General features: G+C 54.8%; 6 protein-coding genes across 7 annotated transcripts; 5 read left to right on the top strand and 1 right to left on the bottom strand.

Moving 5' to 3' along the window:
- The first annotated feature begins 9 nt into the window (after positions 1-9).
- J3458_022155 (uncharacterized protein) lies at positions 10-3,064 on the top strand. Of its 2 annotated transcripts, XM_007811069.2 has the most exons (2): positions 10-822; positions 877-3,064. In XM_007811069.2, exons 1-2 carry the CDS (start codon positions 439-441, stop codon positions 2,626-2,628), a joined length of 2,136 nt encoding a protein of 711 aa, XP_007809260.2. In that variant the 5' UTR covers positions 10-438; the 3' UTR covers positions 2,629-3,064. The 2 variants fall into 2 exon arrangements, with proteins under 2 accessions (XP_007809260.2, XP_065972185.1); XM_066122963.1 differs by having other exon boundaries at positions 10-3,064.
- A 2,803-nt stretch (positions 3,065-5,867) lies between these two features.
- J3458_022154 (uncharacterized protein) lies at positions 5,868-6,167 on the top strand (the record flags this gene model as incomplete). Its single annotated transcript, XM_066122962.1, has 1 exon — positions 5,868-6,167. The coding sequence occupies one exon, from the start codon at positions 5,868-5,870 to the stop codon at positions 6,165-6,167; it is 300 nt and encodes a 99-aa protein (XP_065972184.1).
- Positions 6,168-6,179: 12 nt separating this feature from the next.
- J3458_022153 (uncharacterized protein) lies at positions 6,180-8,513 on the top strand (the record flags this gene model as incomplete). The annotated part of the gene is made up of 4 exons (XM_066122961.1): positions 6,180-6,220; positions 6,415-6,510; positions 6,574-7,157; positions 7,228-8,513. 4 exons carry the CDS (start codon positions 6,180-6,182, stop codon positions 8,511-8,513), a joined length of 2,007 nt encoding a protein of 668 aa, XP_065972183.1.
- Positions 8,514-10,929: 2,416 nt separating this feature from the next.
- Positions 10,930-14,914, top strand: J3458_022152 (uncharacterized protein). The gene is made up of 3 exons (XM_066122960.1): positions 10,930-13,381; positions 13,480-13,721; positions 13,790-14,914. Exons 1-3 carry the CDS (start codon positions 11,923-11,925, stop codon positions 14,726-14,728), a joined length of 2,640 nt encoding a protein of 879 aa, XP_065972182.1. The 5' UTR covers positions 10,930-11,922; the 3' UTR covers positions 14,729-14,914.
- Positions 14,915-15,147: 233 nt separating this feature from the next.
- On the top strand, positions 15,148-18,369 carry J3458_022151 (uncharacterized protein). The gene is made up of 2 exons (XM_066122959.1): positions 15,148-17,869; positions 17,927-18,369. The coding sequence occupies exon 1, from the start codon at positions 16,316-16,318 to the stop codon at positions 17,249-17,251; it is 936 nt and encodes a 311-aa protein (XP_065972181.1). The 5' UTR covers positions 15,148-16,315; the 3' UTR covers positions 17,252-17,869; positions 17,927-18,369.
- On the bottom strand, positions 15,178-19,961 carry J3458_022150 (uncharacterized protein; the record flags this gene model as incomplete). Its single annotated transcript, XM_007811072.2, has 3 exons — positions 15,178-19,014; positions 19,112-19,681; positions 19,735-19,961. 3 exons carry the CDS (start codon positions 19,959-19,961, stop codon positions 18,171-18,173), a joined length of 1,641 nt encoding a protein of 546 aa, XP_007809263.1. The 3' UTR covers positions 15,178-18,170.
- Positions 19,962-20,639: the final 678 nt, after the last annotated feature.

Below are 20,639 nucleotides of genomic sequence, written 5' to 3'. Positions count from 1 at the left end.
AGGCAAAGGCGGCCATTTTATCTAGGATCAAACGATTGCACAAACTCCAACCGGGAAGGCCCGCCGCACAAGGAACCAATTGCGCGATTCCTGGTCTTCTCTCCGACTCGCATTTTGTCCTCTTTGCCGGGGAGCACGAATGATGCGCCGCCCGGGAATAGCGTCTGCGTTGTCGTCGTCCGTTGTCCTTCACGTCGTCGTCTCCACTCTGCAGCGACCAGGTTCGCGACGGTAAGACGGGTTGAACACCCACATCCAGAGTCCCAGTGCCGAATCCCAGTGCCGAATCCCAGTGCCGAGTACCTGCGTCAGTACGGGCTAAAAAAAAAAAAACAACCATTCGAGCAATCCACCCCCCCCAAGGGACGGAGCTTTTCATGCTAGGACCTTGGTGACCGCCGGGTGTCATTGCCGGCCCCTTAAGGCCAGGCCCAAGGGATGGAGCAACAACACAGCAATGGAGTCAAGCAAGTTGGAGAGGCTGTGCCATCGCCACATGGGTTCGTCGTTCGGCCCACCCTGCCAGACAGAGACGTGAACCCTGCTACTATAGAGGAAGCTTACGTACGTTTCATCTTTTACTGCAATCCTGCTCTACAGCTAGACTGCGACACGGAGAGTCTGAGAGATGCCTTTCGGACGCCTCCACGCAGCGGTGGCAAGTCCTTTGACACATTCACCATATACGAACTCGTGAGGAAGTTTTACAACAAGGAGATCAAGACGTGGACCGAGTTGACCACAACCCTCGGAGTTGAGCCGCCGGACCCTACCAAGGATGAGAGCGCACAGAAAGTTGCCCAGTACGGCGTTCGGTTAAAGGTGTGTGTGCTGTTCATGCGCGCTTGTTCCCTGGGAGGCTGACCCTGGCGTTAGAAATGGATGAACTCGATGCATGTCAAGGCCTTCTTTGAGTATCTCATGGACATACCCAATGACTACTGGATGAGGATTCCCACGGACCCTAACCCCATCGCGAGTGGCGTTCGTGATGGCGTTGCCCTTGAGGATGATATGGCCTTGAGGGCTTTGCTGCCTCATATACGGCCCAAGAGGGGGCGTAAGAGACCCGAGGCAGACGATGCTTTGGCCTCACCGGCCCAGAGACAGCGACTGTCGCCGGCTTCTGCGGCAGAAGACTACCGTCAGGGACAGTCCGGGCCTTGGTCGGCTCATCCGGATGCCCATGGAAGCACGTCATTAGACGCCCAGAGAGCGCACAACCCAGCTTCATGGGGGCAAAACGAGTCATTACAAACGCCTGTAGGCCGGTGGCCGCAATCTGCAGTCACGCCCACGACTAGGGGCTCGTTTTGGGATGATGCGCTTGAGCCTCGATCGGCAGCCGCTCCAACCAAAGGAAAGGCGTCCAATCTTCGCAGAGGCGCCAAAAATGTATCTTCGGCGTGGAAAACGGCTGGCAAAGATCCGGGGACTCGGCCGAGGGGTCGGCCTCCCATCAACCGAACGCCTGTTGAGGGAGCAGGCCAATATCACGCACACGGCTGGACGCCAACCAATGAGACTCAACCTGAACATTCGTACTATCATCGACCAGTCCCGGCGATGCATTCAGAACAGCCTCAGCGTCAGCCGCAGCAACAGCAACAGCAACAGCAACAGCAGTATCATCACCAGTTTCCTGAAAATCATAGTGGAGCTACACCCACTGGACAACAGCATGACCAACATGCACCATACGAAGGAGGATCAAGACCATCTCGACCTAGCATCTCATTACAGGTTCCGGATCGGGCCGGTGGTTCTGTGCGTCTTGCTACGCCTCCAGCGCCAGCGCCAGCATCGGCACAGGCACAGGCACAGGCACCGGCACCGGCACCGGCACCGGCACCGGCAGCAGCATCACCTCCCCGACCTCGTCAAGTTCAGGTCAACGGCTCCGAACCCGACGGCAAAGTTGCCGGCGACGACAGCAAGTACCAAGATGGCTGGCGCAAATTCGCGAGGGAAGCAGCCGATGCCTACGAACAACCGGACCAAAGCCACGGCCCGGCCAGCTCAAGCGACTTTGGGGACAAGGACTCAGACATGCCCGACTACTACTTTGACAGGATGGACGACCGCACAAACGTCGACGTCCTAACCGCATACTTTACGCGCTCCATGACCGAAGCCGACTGGCGAGACGTCGACGGAAACCCAGCAAAGACCGTCTCCCTGGAGGAATCCGCCGCCATGGTCCACGCCATGCTCCAAACAATGTACAAAACCGCCACGTCGCCGCAAGCCTTCCTCATCAACCTGGCCGCCCTCGCGGGCTCCACCACGCTCGTCACCACAAGGCCGAAATGCACGCGTCTGAGCGAAAGCGACGGCCAATTCAGGTACAAGTGCGAATGGGAGTATCGCTTCGGCCATGTCAAGGGCGGCTTTACATTCGAGCAGGTGGTCCCGGCAAGCATGTGGGCCAAGACGAAGCGGCCGCCGACCCCGGATGAGGACCGGGACCAGGACCAGGACCAGGACCAGCAGCAGGAGGGCAAGTTTACAAAGGAGTACTGGCAGAAGAAGTACGAGGCGTTGACGGCCGAGCTGGAGAGCAGGGATCGGAACTTGGCTGATTTGAGGGACAAGGTGACCAAGGCTCTGGGCCGGGACTTTATGTGATGGATGGGCTTCGGGAGGCGCGGACCGGACCGCTACTACTTTTTCTTTTTTTTTTTCTCTTTCTCTTCTCTCTCTCTATTCTCTTTTTCCTTTTCTTTCCTTCTTTGTGGTGCTTCCAAGTATTTGGCGTATCCGGTGCCGCCCTCATGTCATGCCCTCATGTCATGTTCGACCTGCTGCTTGGCATCGATGCCAAAACAGCCCTATTTACGGAGTCCTACTCGTCTCAGTCTGGCAACCGGGGCGCAGTGTAGGTGGGAAGTCGGTGTAGATGGAGGCAAACAATGGGAGGGCGTGGATAAATGGGAATTTGTACATTAGACACAATGGCCGGGGATACCAGCGAGGCGTTTTACTTGTCGTTGTATACACCTAAATTCAATCGTCGTACCTGCAAACGGCCTTGATCCCAACATGTTGTCCGAGTGCTTGGCATGGGAAAAAAAAAAAAAAAAAAAAAAAAAAAAAAAAAAAAAAAAAACGCTCACTTCCGGCCGCCGAGCCATGTCATGTTGGAGCTGCTGCCCCTGAGAAAGTAGAATATTGGGCACCTTGGAGAAAAAGCACGTCTCGGCGGGCGGGAAACACTGAGACGTCAAAATTCAGGCCCCCCGTTTCTCTGCTTGCTCGCCATGCAAGTCGCCCTGCGTGGACTGGCTACATGACGCCTTGCGCATCAGCTTGGGCGTATTATTAGCATCTTGCATGAATTTGTGGTTTTTTGTCAGACAATGAAGTTGGATGGCACGCAACGCATATTACATGCACACCGAAGAAATAAAGCAATCATGGGAAGCGGCTGCAGCCACGGCAGGCCACGACATGACGGAAGTGATGCCGATGGCTGACGTGAGTCACTGCGGTTTTTCTGATATGGCGGTTGCGTTTTTGCGGCTCAGGGCCGGGCTCACTTTCTTTGCTGCGAATCCTTCGGAACATGTTTGTTGTGCTGACCCGAGTCTGGGAACGAAGGGGGGCTTTCTGTGTGCCACTTTGGAGGTGAGGCGGTGGGTGCGATTGTCGGTTTGCTTTTTATTTTTTTCCTTTCTTTCTCCTGGCATCTACTATAGCGGGCTGTTTTAGTCGACGGATTAGTTACTCCGTACGTGCGAGTATAGGAACTGAGACACGATGACACATAGGCGTCGGTCTGGGACTACTCCGTAGTATGCGAACGACTATCGGGAACGGCAGCGCACGATGAGTTTCGACTGGGTATTTCCGTAATCATGCACGAGCACACCGGGGATGCATTGGGCCTCCCATCCACATGGCAGCCAGCCTGCTAGCGGCCAGAGGACCACGGCGTCTGATTCTGGCTGCTACGTCTTGGCTTTTTCAAAAAGTTGCGGGAGGACCTTAAACGATGGTTATCTGGGATGAGACGGACATTAGCTCGAATGTCGGGATTGGGCGCGGAGTATGGATGGAGTAGGCAGTAAGCTTTTCTGGTTAGACCTGGCTGGGGCTGCCCCGCCTGGCTGCAGATGTGGTGTACATACTTTTTGGTGTGGCTCATTCAAAAGGAAACCATCACGATGCGTTTCTGGGGATGGGAGATGCCATCGTTGCCACCACAACCACAACCACCACCACCCCGCAATTGCTTTTGCTGGTGATGCGACCGCAACCGGACGCGGTGTTTTGGTGGCGGTAGTTTTTTCTTGAGCACGGACCAAACGGCTTGCCTGCCATACGCCGGCCGCATCGCCCTCCCGCCGGCTTTGCTGCCTCTTATCCCAAAAAGGGCATCAAGGTCGGTCGGTGGTTGAGGTTTGATTTGAGGGCGCCGGAGGTGAATCGAGAAGGGCAGTCGTAGGTAGTCGGACGAACCCATCCCGATGGACCCCAGGTTTCCAGCTAGTAGAAGCCAAATGTCTCTCTGGACCACTCCAAGCAGGGACTAGCACACCACCAAAACGACCGTCGACCCTCTGGGAGGCTATTGTCATTGGAGACACAATAGGTTGATGGGCAAGATCGGACAAAGCAGCCTTGCTGATCGCTTCTTGTCTCGAAGTGAAACGCGCCTGTCAGGTCCATGACCAATATTTTTTTGGGCCAAAGTTGCTGGCGCTGCATGTCTCGGGTGCCATTGTTTGAGAAGGCTCCGTCTTCTTGTGCATATATTGTAATGCGAGGATGGGCTGGCCGCCTGTCCTTTCGGCTGCTGTGCCGAATTGCGCATCATGGAGCATCACGGCCATGATTTGCCACGAAAATGTCCTTGTGATGAGAGAGAGAGGGGATGAGTGTTTGAACGTTCGAAAACAGCCACCGGGGCGCCCACCAACGGCTGAAGCTAGTCACGATGCGGCACGCCGTACGCCCCAAAGCTCCAGACATGCCAATTGCACAGTCGGCGATTTCTGGTTCGTCACGTTTCGGTACTCGAGTGCTTGGCCGTTTACTGCGTAGGTGCGGGCAACCTGGACCGTGGCCGTGTTGTCGGTCCTTTTCGTCCCCAGATGCCATTGATGCATTGCTCACTTGCTCATGAATGGGAAGGAACCACCCGTCGGTGGCTTCTCTCTACCAACAGTGACCACAATACGGAGTGCCTGCGGAGTACTCCGTACAGTCTATAGAAACTCATCACTTCCCAGACTCTGATTCCAAATGTTGGCATTTTTGCACCCCCAAGCCCGACCTGCGATACTTTGCCCACCACCTACCTCTTGCCGTTAACCCTCTGGCGCTGTTATAAAGGCCTTGCATTTCACTCAACCGCCCCGGCCTGGCCGAGGACATCTGGAGCCTAGTGCCATCTCTTCGCTGTTGTGTGGCGCCTGTCCACCAGTCTCGTCCTGTGCCACGGGTCCAGCACCAGCATCGACAAATTCTTACGGCGCCGTTAATCTCCACCATCCCTGGCCTTGGCTGTTTGGGCTGCTGAAAGGAAGGCCTCTAGAGTTTCTCTCGACGCCCGTCCCCGCTGGTGGAACCGAGACTCCTACTCAAGTACTCCGTACGGAGTACTCAGTATTGATTGCGGATGAGTACAACACGGCTGGGCTGCTGTTAGCGAAACAGAAGCATAAACGGAAACGATTCGAGTGCACCATTTCCTTGTTTTTCCCGGCCCCCAGCCGAGATCCCCAGCTCTGGACTACAGCTGAGTGGACTGCAGTCGGACGGGTGTGGGCTGGGCCAAGCCTCCGATTCTGTTCTTCGCTCTTGAACCGAGTCGCTGCTGACCAGACTCCATTCTTACAAACCTCGTCCTTTTTTCTTCTCTCATGGACTTTGAAGCGACCGAGCCAGTTTTGCATTGCGGAATTCGTGCGCTCCCAGACGTTGCGCATGGACGGCCATCTGCCACTGACGACGACGACTCGGTCCCAATCTACACATGCTACGCAGCAAACCTAAAGAGACCACCACTCCAGACTGCCACGTTGAGCCCGTCAAACCCTCAACCCCCCCGGTTCTCCACCATCGCCGCAACCATTCATTATTGGACCAACTTCCCCAGATTTTGTTCCCAGCGCTTTGCGACAGCGGCCGGCGTGCTGCTGCTGCTGCTGCTGCTGCTGTAGTTGTTGTGCATGATGGAGCAGCAGCACCTTAGCAGGGTCGAGGAAGCTTCAAGGCAAGTTGCAAATTCGCTGTTGAATGTCAAAGGCCAATTTCGGGTCTGAAGTGTGCGACGGCAGCAAGGTCTTAGACTCTCATGTGCCACACCGGCTTCGTGGTCTCAGATAATACATTGTCCTCACATTCCATCTATGCCCGAAATTGACAGACAATGATATTCTGACTCTGTTTTTGCTAATTCACCTCTAGCATTTCAATCAATGCAGCCTCCTCGACCGAAGCCGGACTCCATTCACGGTCCGGGTCTGTGCCTCACATCAACCTTAATTCCAACATTGAAGCAAAGTACGACGGCTGCCTATTCCCCGAAATCACTCATCGGAATATTATCTGACCATGCCTCCATAGAATCAAGAATCCTTTGATAGGGATTCCTCGGCGAGTTCTCCTCGGCAATGTCGACGAATTCTGTCGCGAAAAGGACCTTGGTGACTATCGCGACCTGATTCGGCGGGGCGCGCTTGTTGCCCAAGATCCCACTGGGTACGAAGACATTACTGGATCACAAGCACTCAGCCAGGAAGAGATTGAGTCTCTCCGCGCCGAGGTCCTTCACAAGTGGCGAGTTCCGAAAGTCCTCTATCTCACCATTATTACCTGCTCAATCGGGGCCGCGGTCCAGGGATGGGATCAGACTGGCTCCAACGGTGCAAATCTCATCTTTCCACACGTTTTCGGCATCGAGAGCCCTAGCGTCCATGACAAGCTGATTGTTGGGCTCGTCAATGCTGCTCCCTACATTGGGACCGCTCTGGCCGGGTCCTGGCTCTCTGATCCCATCAACTCTCACATTGGTCGTCGAGGTACTATTTTTGTAGCCGCAAACTTTTGCCTTTGGCCAGTTCTTGCAAGTGCCTTTTGCAACACCTGGCAGCAGCTGTTTGGCTGTCGGCTGCTTCTGGGCGTGGGCATGGGGACGAAGGCTTCGACGGGTGAGTCGACGCAAGTTAGTGGAAGTAACAATACCAGTACAAAGAAATCGCTAACGGGGTGCGTTTTTAGTGCCTATTTACGCCGCCGAAAACTCACCTGCTCCTATTCGAGGCGCTTTGGTCATGAGTTGGCAGTTGTGGACGGCCTTTGGGATATTCTTGGGAACGTGTGCCAACCTGGCGGTCAGAGGAGTAACGGCGGATGCATGGCGACTTCAACTAGGCTCTGCCTTTATCCCCGCCGTTCCACTCGCCATTCTAGTTTACTTTTGCCCCGAGTCTCCTCGTTGGTATATCAAGAAAGATCGTTACAGAGACGCCATGAGATCGCTCATGCGGTTGCGAAATACGCCTATCCAAGCAGCGCGAGACTTGTATTACATCCACGTCCAGCTTCAAGTCGAGCAGGACTTCATCGGGCATGGAGATTACTTGAACCGATTCATCGACCTCTTCCGGATTCCGCGGATCCGTCGAGCTACTTTGGCGTCCTTTGTTGTCATGATTGCACAGCAAATGTGCGGCATCAACATTATTGCCTTTTATTCGGCCGACGTTTTCAGGTCTGCGGGGGCAGATCAGTTCCATGCATTGTTGGCCACTTGGGGATTTGGCTTGATTAATTTCCTGTTTGCCTTTCCGGCTATTTGGACCATCGATACGTTTGGACGTCGATCTCTCTTGTTGTTTACCTTTCCGCAAATGGCCTGGACGTTGCTCGCTGCTGGATTGTGCAACTTGATTCCGGGAGAGGGCGGCTTACACATGGGTCTGGTGGCCCTCTTTGTGTATTTGTTCGCGGCATTCTACTCGCCTGGTGAAGGCCCTGTTCCTTTCACCTACTCGGCCGAAGTGTTTCCTCTGTCTCATCGCGAGGTCGGCATGGCATGGGCGGTGGCGACCAACCTCTTTTGGGCAGCGGTTCTCTCCATATCATTCCCTCTGATGCTCGACCGAATGGGCGTCATAGGGACGTTTGGATTCTACGCGTTTCTCAACATTGCGGCCTTGGTGTTGATATTTCTGTTTGTCCCCGAAACTAAACAACGAACATTGGAGGAGCTGGATTACATTTTCGCCGTGCCTTCAAAGGTCTTTATGCGCTATCAAACGACCAAGACGCTCCCTTTTTGGATCAAGCGCTGGGTTCTGCTTCGAAAGAATGAGACGCTTAAACCGCTGTACACGCTGGATGTTGCAGAACACCAGGAGGAAGAGGACCAAGAAGAAGAATATGACGGCAGTGACACTGCATTTGAAACCGATAAAGCAAGAGTTGAGATGAAGGATATAGCAGGATACACGACGAACATGAGTGCGACGACAAACTCGATACGTCGAAGCAACAGTAGCTGAGCACGAGGCTATCTATGCACGGTATTGATTCGCCACACGGTGGACATGCCGGGTTCTTGTACCATTTCGAGCCAGCAGTGAGTTACAGTGATGTTTTGAGATGGGTTAACGTCTATGATGCATTTTCCCTTTTGTCCCCCTATGCTTTTCATCTATTGGCGTCAATGTTGATTTGCTGGGTTAGGATCTTGGTTGATGATTGATTGGACATGGGTTGAAACTGTACGATTTTTGGAGTATGGGGATTCTGGAACAATGTCAGGCGCTTGGAACGATACCCATTCGATATATTTACCCTGGGCTTGACTTGCTGGACATTGGATGAGCGATTAGCCAACTTTGATATAGTTCTTTTTTTTTTTCCCTACTTGCCACCTGGTTTGGGTGTTGTGTGCTTGGCCGGCTAGAAATTCCTGAGAAGACGGATATGACTCGGCTGGGAAACCCTTGGGCTACTCTCTTTGATGGATCACGATTGCCAACCCCTCATGTCTCGGGTATCGATTGATTCATCCGGCAAGGCGGCGATGATTATCGTGGCCGGGTTGACGCAAGTAATGCGGTGACTAAGCGACGTCGCATTTGCCACATTGCACACTGGGCAGTGTAGGTGGGCCGTCAGCACTCGGATTGACGATTTGATACGAAAACTAGTTACGGAGTAGCGAAACTTGAAACAGTTGCGACAGACGGGCTGCGAAAATTCGGGCAAAAAGCCCAATTTATTATGGACCGTGGCGTTGACGAATCCAATAGACGCGAGTGTGTGGATTTTCTTTTCCTTTCTTTTTCTTTCTCTTCGTCTTCTTAGGATTCCCGGTAGGTGACGACGTCCTGGGTGTCCATGGTGGTTTGTGCATGTGGAGGGAAAGTCTGCGATCGATAGAGTGGCCAGTGGGGTGCTGGTAGCCGAGATCGAGCGCAATGCCCGATGGGGTGATTTCGTCGTTTTCTCAGCCGACTTTTCAGCTCTTGAGGGCTGCTTGATGGCATTGTGGTGAAGACGCTTTGAGGAACCCTTTACGGCCTGTTTGCTGGGCATATCCCATGCCGCTGGGAATGGGCAAAGAAAATACTCGGCTGGTGGGAGGAAGATGGGAAGCGCCGAGTCGCGCGGTAATACCTGGGCCCCTGGGCTTGGGGAGCGCGGAAATGCCAGTGTGTGGCGCGACAGAAAAACGGGGCGGGTGGAACATGGCTCAGGGGCAGAATGAATGGATGCAAGAACAGATCAAAGTTCAAATGTTGCGTGTTGTTGGCCGGCGGAATGGTGGGACGGGCGTGATTTCTGCCAGGGGAGTGATGCTATTCTGGGAGTTTGGTTTGGTTTGATTTTGCTATTTTTTTTGTGCAATGGTTGAGGGTGGTTGATATTGCGGTTGATATAAAGACATGGTTTAATGTCATGCGTCGAGCTCTAGGTTTAAAAGTTGCCGCGTGCCTGAGTCAGGGGATTCAGGAACGGGCACTTTGCCGCAGTCGGGTGCAAAAGCTGGGAGCTGGTAGCGGGACTGGGCCGTTGAAATTCTTGGTCGGCAAAGAACTTTGGCTTGTCTTGTTCGTATCGCTGGACGGGGGTGCTCGTAGCAGCTAACTTGTGCTGCTGGCGGACCTTGCGTAGGAAGAACCGGCGATGTTGATTTTCTTTTCCACATCTTCCTCATTTATCAGAGCGGTATACGGTGTTGACAGCGAGACGGAACCTTGATTAGAGTTTGGACGACATGGGATGGCCAACGGCCAACGGCCAACGTTGAATGATGGGGATATAGCCAGCCACTTGCGTGCCATTTTACCATTCCCGTGCATCCAGTTGACCACTGCGTTTCATGCATTGCAGATTCGCAACTTGTCCCCTCCACCCTGCAGCATGCCTTGAATATCAGAGCAGAGGCCAATCAGCACCGCCAAAGAATGGAATTCATGGCACCCGTCTTGGATGAAAGCCCTGCCCCCTTGATAATCCCCACCTTGTCTGGGTTGTTGCTGGCGAAGCACAATGTGCCATGTGCCCCGTACGCGGTAGTACTTTGAGCTCAGAGTGCTCTCAGCGTCCCCTTCTGTGGCGCTTGGACGGCTCTGGCCTGCTCCATCCTCCTCGCCATCGTAAGGGGCCGACCCATTTCATCTGTCGAGCTGGCCATGGACGGACTTTGGTCGATTGGAAAGAGCACCACAGTCTGTCTGTCTCCAGTCGGTGAACGATGACGCCTGAGTGACACAGCAGACAGCAGACAGCGGACTGCGCAGCGGCTCGCACGTCTTGGATTCGTGGCGGCAATCCTTGACATTATCCTTGACGTATCGAGGCCCACCGTGATGGCGAGAAGGACACTGGCTTGCTAAGAAGCAATGGGGCGGTGCCATGTCCAGCACCATGTTGGCAGTGATGTGCTGTTGCGTAGGTAGCACGAGCTGGTGCCGTTCTGTAGTTGGACCATCATTGCATGCAGTGGCCGAGAAGAGAAAAGAGTCTGGTTGGAGTTTGTACGGTATTTGAGGTCCTTGGGTAGGTGCCTAGGTACTCTGTACCAGCCAAGAAATACAAAATACATGTGCCCGTTTCCCCCGTGTACCCGCATATCCATGTGCCCAAGTACTCCGTACAAACTACGCCGGAACCTAGTACCCAGTACGTGCATACTTTGGCTTTAAACGACTGTCTCGTTTCTAACCCACATACACATGCGCACACGCACATCCACATCTGCATCCACGTCTTCGTCCTGTGTTTCCTGGCCTTGCCTCCCCCTAGCATCTGCATTTCTTGCGCTCCACCCTCTTTTTTGTGGTCTTTTGCTATCATTTATTACCTTGCCCGTCTCTTTCATCCTATCCGTTTCCTACTTGCTGTCTTTTCCTTGTTCCTCATTGCTCTTACTTGTGGCGTCATTGTGGTTTCGTAGATTCCGTCCTTGGTCGAGCATCATCTCGTCGGGTGACGCATGATAACGCACCCAAACTGGTCACTCAGCTCGCAGTTATTACACCACCAGGCGTGAAGGTGTTTACCTCTGTGCTTTGGCCAGTACGTCCTCAACTCAACTAGAAGCAGGGCTTCAGTAATACGACTGCATGGCCTAGGACTGAAGAAATATCCATCACAATTCGCTGTTGTGCCATCACTCACTTTTTTTTTCACCGACCAACGCGTATGACGACAGTTGCGACTACAGATTCCTGAGTTCTGCTTACATCTATACACATAGAAACCCATCTTGCATCAACATCCATTTACAACGAACCACCCCCTTCCGCTGCCATTCACCTAGTACAGCCGTTTCACCTCTGCTCTTTGAAACGATACATTGGACGGTCCGCCCCTGAGGTGACTGCCCCAACGGACACTCCTTGGAAAAGGAGGCGGAGCGCTGTTGTTTAGCTTGCTTGGCTTCTCCTTTTTCTTGCGATGCCCTCTAGGCACACATCTCTCGCGTCGCGAAACTCGGGCTTTCTCCCGCTGGGAAATAGATCGCGAACCGAAATGACCGACAACGGCATCCCGCTGACCACGGTCAGAAGCTACGCCTCTAGTACCGGAGCCCGCAAGGCCAATACCGGAAACACGACGTCGTACGACTCCTCCCCGGAGAATACCTTTGAGAAGACCGAATCCGAAGTGCATCACCGCCATGCGGGACGTCGACGAAAACAGGGCGACGACAAGCTGAGCCGCAGAGGCACCGCCGGCTCTGAAGAAGTTAGCGTGAATGCCCTGGGCAGGCTCTACGCCAAGATTGTCGGTTTCTCCGTCGTCACTCGCTACATGGTCTTCATTGTCCCCGTGGGCATCATCTTGGCTGTGCCAGTTTTGATCTTTCGCTTTACGAATTTTGGAGACGGCACCTTTATCGGCGGAAGAGATGGCCCTACCCTCTTTTACCTGTTTCTTTGGATTCTAATTACCTGGTGCGCCCTCTGGTTGGCCAAGATTGCCGCTTGGGTGCTTCCCAAGGTCTTTATGTTTTTCTGCGGCATCGTCAGTATGGGTGTCCGAAAGTACGCCACTGTTTTGAAGAACCTGAGTATTCCTCTGTCGCTCTTCTTCTGGGCTCTGGCGGCCTGGCTCTCCTTCAAGGGACTCTTCAACGATGCCTTGGCCAAGAACGTCGTCTGGGTTAAGAACATGGAGCGAGTGCTTGGTGCCTTGTTTGTGTCGTTGGCCGTGCTTCTGGCCGAAAAGGCCCTTGTCCAGCTCATTGGTGTTTCCTACCACCAGCGTTCCTTTGCCAACCGAATCAAGGCCTCCAAGCGTGAAATCCACCTCCTCGGGCTCCTCTACGACGCCTCGAGAACCCTGTTCCCCATGTACTGCGAAGAATTTGCCGAGGAAGACTACATCATCAATGACAGCATCGAGATGATGCTGCGCGGAAAGAAGGGCAAAATCATGGGCGGCAACGGCGCTGCTACACCTATGAGGATCATCGGCGACGTTGGCCGGTTCGGAGACAAGGTCACTTCTGTGGTTGGCCATGTTGCCAAGGAGATTACCGGAAAGCAAGTGTTCAACCCCAACTCGGCCCACTCCATTGTTCTTGAAGCTCTTGAGAAGAAGCTCCCGTCCGAAGCCCTGGGCAGACGCATCTGGATGTCCTTTGTCCTCGAGGGCAAGGATGCCCTTTACCTGGAAGATTTCGAGGAGGTTCTGGGCCCTGCGTACAAGCAAGAGGCTGAAGAGGCCTTTAATATGATAGATTCAGACTTGAACGGCGATATCAGCCTTGATGAGATGGTCCGCAAGACGGTTGAAATGGGTACAGAGCGCAAGGCCATTGGCGAAGGTATGAAGGATATTGGGCAGGCCCTCAGAGTCTTTGATAAGGTCCTGATGTTTGTTGTTCTGTTGATTACCATTTTAATTTTTCGTAAGTCACTTGCTCTTTTTCTTTTTCTTTTTCTCTTTTCCTTTTTTTTTCTTCAATCTGGAGAGAGTCGAGTTTCTTTTTGCTAACAGTTTTGAAAGTCGTCTTTTTCCAGAGCAGCGTTGTTACCAATCTTGCCACGGCTGGAACTGCGCTCCTTTCATTGTCCTTTGTCTTTGCTGTGACCACTCAGGAGTTCCTGGGTTCATGCATTTTTCTTTTTGTCAAGCATCCCTACGACGTGGGCGATCGCGTCGAAGTTGGTGGCACGCAGATGCTGGTTGAGAGAATCTCTCTGTTGTACACCGTCTTCACCAAGACTGCCCAAAACCAGTCTACGCAGGTAGGCCGCCGCAGAATTATTCTCTTTTTTTTTTCCAGTGTTGGCGTAACTAACGGAGGGCCAAAAAGGTACCAAATATTGTGCTGAATAATCTTTGGATCGACAATGTTTCGCGCAGCAAGGCCATGACGGAATCCTTCCAAGTTGACGTGTCGTATGACACGTCCTTTGAAGACATTGAACTGCTCCGTGCCGAAATGGAAAAGTTTGTCAGACACCCCGACAACTCCCGTGACTTTAAGCCCGATTTCACCATTGGCGTGGGCGGAGTGGGCAACCTCGACAAGCTCACACTGGAAATTTCCATCCAGCACAAGTCAAACTGGCACAATGGTGTTGTCCGCGCCACCCGTCGCTCCAAGTTCATGTGCGCCTTGGCTCTCGCTCTCAAGAAGGTCCCCATCTACGGACCGGGAGGCGGTGCTGAGGTTCTGGGCGGGCCTACCAACCCGACTTATTCGGTCGCCGTGACGGATGAGTGGGCGTCCAAGAGCCGCGATGCCGCCGCCAAGGAGAAGGACGCTGGCCGCATGGTCCCCCTCCAAACTGGCCAGACAGAAGCCGAACACCGTGCCGCCGAAGAACACGCCGCGGCGGAACTCAACGCGCGGTCATTGGCCGTGGAAACCTCTGGGAATTGGGGTGAGTTCCGTGACGACCGGTCGCAGCAATCGCCGTCTGAAGACCGCCGACGGTCGAGGGACATGGAGTCGCTCCGCCACGAGCTCCTGAAGAAGGAAAGCCAGCGCGGACGGCGAAAAGCCGGCGACGGTCTCCAGACTCTGAGCCCAACGGAGACGCATGGAGGATATTCGGCGCACAGCCCTCGGGCAGGGCCGTTTGACGAAGAAGCGCAGACGGGCATGCCGCAACGCTTCTACAGCGTCAGCCGTAGCCATGAGCCTCCTGTCCCAGAAGAGGAGGAGGGACTACACCCATCTGCGCCTCACAGCGTGGGGGGTTTGTCGCATAAAGCGTCGCGGGGTCCGTCACCCGGTCATCGTTGATGGGTAGTCGAGGTTACAAAAAAAAATTGGCATGAAATGATGAATTTGGTGGGTCGGGTTCGATGGTAATGGCATTGAGTAGACTTGGGCATAGGGTATGTTTTGCGCGGATAGAATCCGTGTCGGCTGATGGTCATATAATTTGATTATGATTTTTATAATGAACTGTTCCTGATGTGGTGTGAATGAATGCGTTGCATTGCATCTTGGATGTCGATTCGAGTGGCGATGCGCGGTGCGTCGTGCTGGCATATGGCAGTGGTGTTTGGGTTGTTGAAAGTCAACTGGTGTCAAGTGGCTGGCACAAGCTTGTTTTTCATTGGTTGTCTATTGGCGGGTGTGCCTGGTGGCGTCCATCACCTCTGCAACCCCGCATTCTCCCAACTCCAGCTTCATCACCCTTGACCATTTTCTCAAGGCTCACTTCACGATCCATCACGATCCATCACGATCCATCACGATCCATCACGATCCATCACGATCATGTTCATTGCAAATTCAATAGCGACGCAGCTGTCGGCAAGCGTTGCCGAGCTGCCGCGGATGCCGTGCCGATCGCGGTTGGGGCCTTGTACCGAAGCGGCAGGTCGACAGAAATCGCGGCTGGAGCTACAGTTACATGCCCGTTGATGCTTGCTTGCCCCGGTAGATGTCCGGATGTTCGGCATGGAGAAGACGTGACGATGGATGATGGGGCTTATCTATGGAGTTTATGGATGTCATCTACGGGGTTCATCTGTGTGGACAGCCGAGCCGGGAGCGTCGTACACACACACACACACACATATATATATGATGGCGAACAAAGTCGTTACACAGCTTCCCGCAGGCCAATTGAAGCAATTCAGCCTTCCGTCTTGGTCCTTGTATCACAGAGCTTGAGTCGACATGGGATAGCTCTCAATAGTCGCCAAAACCACCTATGGAAACGTGGAAATCGCATCCATCCGAATGCAGTCATACCGCTGCGGATTGGCTTGACGCAGTCCAATCTCCACGAGGCCCATGGCAAGCTCATTAGTGTGTCTGACCCGGACTCGGAGTACTTTGGCAAGCACCTTGCCCAAGACGAGGTTCATGCCTTGTTTGCCCCATCAGACGAGACCTTGACTGCCGTTCACTCTTGACTTGTCGACATGGGCATCAATAGGACGCAAATTCGCCACTACACCAACAAGGGCTGGCTGGCGTTGGACGTCCCCGTGTCCAAGGCCGAGGAGCTGTTTCTAAACCCGATACCATGAGCATGGACGCGACGGGGCAGTCAAGATTGGCTGCGACGAGTGCGTCCCGAAGCACCTTCCCAGCACATTGACTACATTGTCCCCGGCGTGAAGTTGTCGCCCGTCATGGTGAAACGTTCAGCCAAGGCCAGATCGCTTGGGAAGCGAATCTCTGCGCAGAACAGGAAGAGCTGGAAGCCAAAGAAGGTGTCTCCCCAGAAGCCGCCCTGCAAGGTCCCTCCACCCCCAAAGTTGCCCCCGGACCTGCAGGACTGCGCACGAAACTTTACGGCAGCGTGCTATCGTGCCCTATATCAGATCCCGTTCGCCAGCACCCCTGTCCCGGGATACGAGCCGGCCGTGTATGAGACTGGGGACACGTACTCACAAGACGACATCGATTCTTACTTGCACAAGTAACACACCATATATCCCCAACGGAACTCATCCCGCTCCACACTCTGTAGACGGTGCTCAGGCTCCGGTGCCACTCCGGTCACCGCAAAACGGAGGCGAATCCGACATTGACATTGACATTGTGCAGTCCTTCATCTTGCCGCAGTCGATGCTCCTGTATCAAGTGGACGACATTTACTACTCCAGCAAGAGCAACCTCTCGGGGTTCCCAGACACGTTTCTCGACGCCCTGGACGGGTCCTACTGCCACAAGACGGATTTCAATACGACCGGCGACAGCCCCGGTCATCTCCATCTCCTACGGCGAGAGCGAGCTCGACGTGCCAAAAAAGTACATGCAGCGCCAGTGCAACGAGTTCCTCAAGCTCGGGCTGCAGGGCACCACAGTCCTCGTCTCATCAGGAGACTACGGCGTGGGCATCGGCCCCGGCGCAAACGCCTGCCTCAACGGCTCCGGCCAAACCAACACCATCTACAACCCCGGCAACCCGTGTCGTGCCCGTACCTCACCGCCGTCGGGGCCACGCAGCTCAGCCCCAGCTCCATCGTCCACGACGCCGAGGTCGCGCTCCAGACGCCCCTCCCCGGCACCGAGTTGTTCGCCAGCGGAGGCGGCTTCTCCAACTACTTCCCCGCCCCGGAGTACCAGCGGTCCGCCGTGCAGTCGTACCTGGCGCGCCATGACCCAGGCCACCGTTTCTACGTCGCCGACGACAACGCATCTAATATCGGCGCCGACGGCGGCCTGTATAATCGCGCCGGTCGCGGGATCCCCGACGTCGCAGCCAACGGGGCCAATTTCCGCGCCTTTACGAATGGTTCTGACGGCCACTGTTCGGAACTAGTCTCGCCGCACTGCTGTGGAGCGCCGTCATCACCCTGATTAACCAGGAGAGAGCGCGCGTGGGCAAGACCGCGGTCGGGTTTATTAATCCTGTGCTGTACAAGAACCCTGCTGCTTTGACGGATGTGACGCGCGGGTCGAATCCGAATTGTGGCTCGGGGTTCTCTGCCGTGCGCGGGTGGGATCCGGTTACGGGGCTGGGGACGCCCATGTTTGAGGAGCTGCGGAGGATGTGGCTGCGGCTGCCGTGAGCGTAACCAGGCAAAGTAGATCATGTTGATGTTACTGCCGCCGGCCGCAGGCCAGAGCTCGCCGCAGGCGGCCCCCGGCAGGGTCCCCGAAGGGATAAATCACAGACCAATGCCTTTCTCCGCTTTGCCTACCACTAGTTCAACTAGTTCAACATTTGGCATCAGAGTCTTGTAGGTGGGAATTGGGAGCTGACGGATAAGATATGGTTGCTACTTGGGACGATTTATCGGGGCTAGCTTAGATATCAAGGATGGTTTGCTACGTTTTTGGGGAGATAGTAAGTGTTTGTAAATATTACGTGTGCAGGATCTAGTTTTTGGAAGGGCTGCTTGAAATACTGAGCTTGCCCTGACATGGAACGTGCCAGTGCTGCGTGTGAATCACGCTGCTTTAAGATGTCAACTTGTAAGTACTTGGATAGAGAGATTGGTCGTTCAAGTTGGAATACTAATCGAGATAAAGATTAGGCATACAAGATATCATACAAGATATATATCGACTTTGGCAGGTACTGCTTTACAAGTTCCAAGTCCACCTCTAGGTGACGTCCCTGCAAGTCAACGTGACGCCTTGTTTCGTACTTTGCTCCAAAGTCTCCGAAGCAGGCGTACATGTGCGGCGGCGACGTCGACGAACAACGGCAAAACTAGGCAGGAAATGGTCAGAGTTCCGAGCAAAACGGGCTTTCAAAATCGCCAGATGAAACTCACATGGATACCCCGACAAGGGCGACCAAGACGGACGCGCCAACGCCGACAGATACCCCAATAACCTTGCCTGCATCTCCCGTCCACCCTCCCTGCTCGTCATCCGACAAGGCAAGTGGAGCGGTTGACGACGCGGCCGATGAGGCCGTTGACGACGTCGTCGGCACGTAGGACGAGGGCCTGCCAGACACGCCCTTGAGCGGCAGGGAGCCGTCCCCAAAGGCCTCGGCCGCAAACGCCGTCACCGCAGGGGCCGACCAGTCGGCCTTGGAGCCCGAGGGGACCGTGGCAGTGAGCGTCTTGGTCACCACGTTGCGGGACACCGTCTGCAGCGAGGCCGGGCAGTTGACGATGCTCCTGGACATGCAGGCGCCGGCCTGGTACGTGACCCCCGTCACCGTCGTGGTGGTGTAGTACCGCGGGTCGCTGCGCCGTGCGAGCCCCGGCACGGCACTCGCCGACGCCGTCTCGAGTTCCACACTGGTGACGCACGCGGCGGCCAGAGTGGTGTAGTACACGGGGATCTCTGTCGCCGGTGTCGGCCCGTACGTGTTGCCAAGCAGCGCGACGCTCGCGCCCGCCGCCGCGCCCACGGCAAGCTTGTAGCCTTGGACCACCTCGAGCGCGCACGACTCCCTGCTGCCGGCCGTCACGTTGGTCACCAGGTCGGCGACGTTGGCGTACACCCGGGCCTCGAGGCCGGCCGCGGCGCGGAGCTGCTCGACGGTGCTGTCCATGAGCGGCAGCGAGAAGCCCGCGCGCAGCTGCAGACGGAGAAGCGCCCTCAGGACCGTGCTGCCGCCCTCGACCGTGACGGGCAGAAACTCAAACTTGCCTCCGTGGCTGGGCGGGTTCTTGTCAGTCCCTTTGTTTGAGCCGGCTTTGTTTGAGCCGGGGTGGTAAAAAAAAAATGTCAAGGAAAGGGGCAAAGAAAACTCACATTTGGAGATTGGAGGATTCCTTGGCAAAGAGGGCGATTTTCATGAGTGCCTTTTTGTCGAGCTTGATGTGGAAGCCGCTGTTGATCTTGACGTCGCTTTCCGCGCTGAGAACCAGGTCCAAGGAGAAGACGGCCCCGAGGAGAAACCCGGGCCCTAGCTCGATGCCCAGCTCCTTGGACGAGTAGAGCGGCAGGGTGTACGTGAGGCCCGACGAGATGACGGTGCCAAGTGCCACGTATAGCTCTGCGTGGTCAAACTCGACTTCTAGCTCGTACCCGGGGAACTCGAGGTCCACGTTGAGGTTGATCTGCGGAGGCGGCAAGTGGTCCAGTTTGTAGGGAATGTCGGTGATGTCGCCCACCAGCGCGTCGGTGACGTTGTGCACATATTGGGTGATTTGGCGAAACGCGGCCTTTGCTTCGGTCTTGGCCTCGTTGTATACCCGCGTGCTGTTGAAGGTCCCGTTGACGGTGAGCTTGGCCCTGGCGGTGCCTTTGAGATAGCACTTGGCGCAGGATATTTGCACGCCCGCGGAGAGTGCGGCCGCCCCTGTTTTGCTGTCGTTTTGGCTGCGGGTTGGTTAGTTGGGACCTTGCCGAGGCGGTGTTGCGAAACAACTGACTGCTCGAAGAGCGTCTTGTCGATCAACGCGCTGTCCAGGGACGTCGAGTTGTCGAACAAGACGTTGGATTTGGAATTTCTCGCGACGAGGTCGAGACGGCGGCGGATCTCTAGAATCGTCTCTTCTGAAGTGTGCCCTGGCAGGTTTCGGACACTGAGCTCAGAGGAGCTGGCTTCTGCGGGGAGGGTAGAGAGCCATGTCAGGAGAAGAATCGGCGGCCACTGCATTTCGTGTAGCGCTGAGAACAAGACGGAAGACCTGGTGAGCTGGCGATTCGTTCACCTTGGTGGGGGATGCTCTGGATTTAAACTAAGCGCCGAGTTCGCCAGCTTTCTGGCCTCTATTGTCGAATTCATCTTGCAACTTGGTGATGTGTCTACCGCTGAAATTAGCACATGCATGTTGGCTGCTCGCGGCGACTACTAGCGCTGTCGTCGTGCCCAGCCAAGAACAGAGACAGGAGCACTGATCACCACTTGGCTCTGGAGTTGGCATATGCGAATCTCGGAGTCGTCCGTTGTCTGCCCAGAGATGACCAGACGGAGATGCGTGGCCCGAATCTGCACGTGAACGCATCCGAATATACACGCAGTAGCCGAAAATGCCAAATAGTAGGCGGCAAAGGACTTTACGTCGGAATCGGCAGAGCTGTTGAAAAGAGTTTCTAGAACTACACATGTAGTCTTATGGGTTAAGAATAGAGCGTACAGCCCGTACACGCGCTATGGCCGACGAGGTGCATGTTTGGCTGCAGCACAACGAAGCCGGTGTCGGTTGGGCATGGATCCTGCTGACCAACGGGTTAGTATGAGCAGCAAGGCCGTGGTGGCTGGTATTTTGAGAATTATGACAAGAAGCGACTTGAAGGCTTATCGACGCAGATTTGGCCCGGTTGACAAGACCCC

The sequence above is a fragment of the Metarhizium acridum genome (assembly GCF_019434415.1).
Source record: "Metarhizium acridum strain ARSEF 324 chromosome Unknown scaffold_587, whole genome shotgun sequence".
In the NCBI taxonomy this organism is placed as follows: domain Eukaryota; kingdom Fungi; phylum Ascomycota; class Sordariomycetes; order Hypocreales; family Clavicipitaceae; genus Metarhizium; species Metarhizium acridum.
The sequence above is the reverse complement of the archived record's forward strand: the minus strand, read 5'-3'. Positions and strand labels throughout refer to the sequence as shown.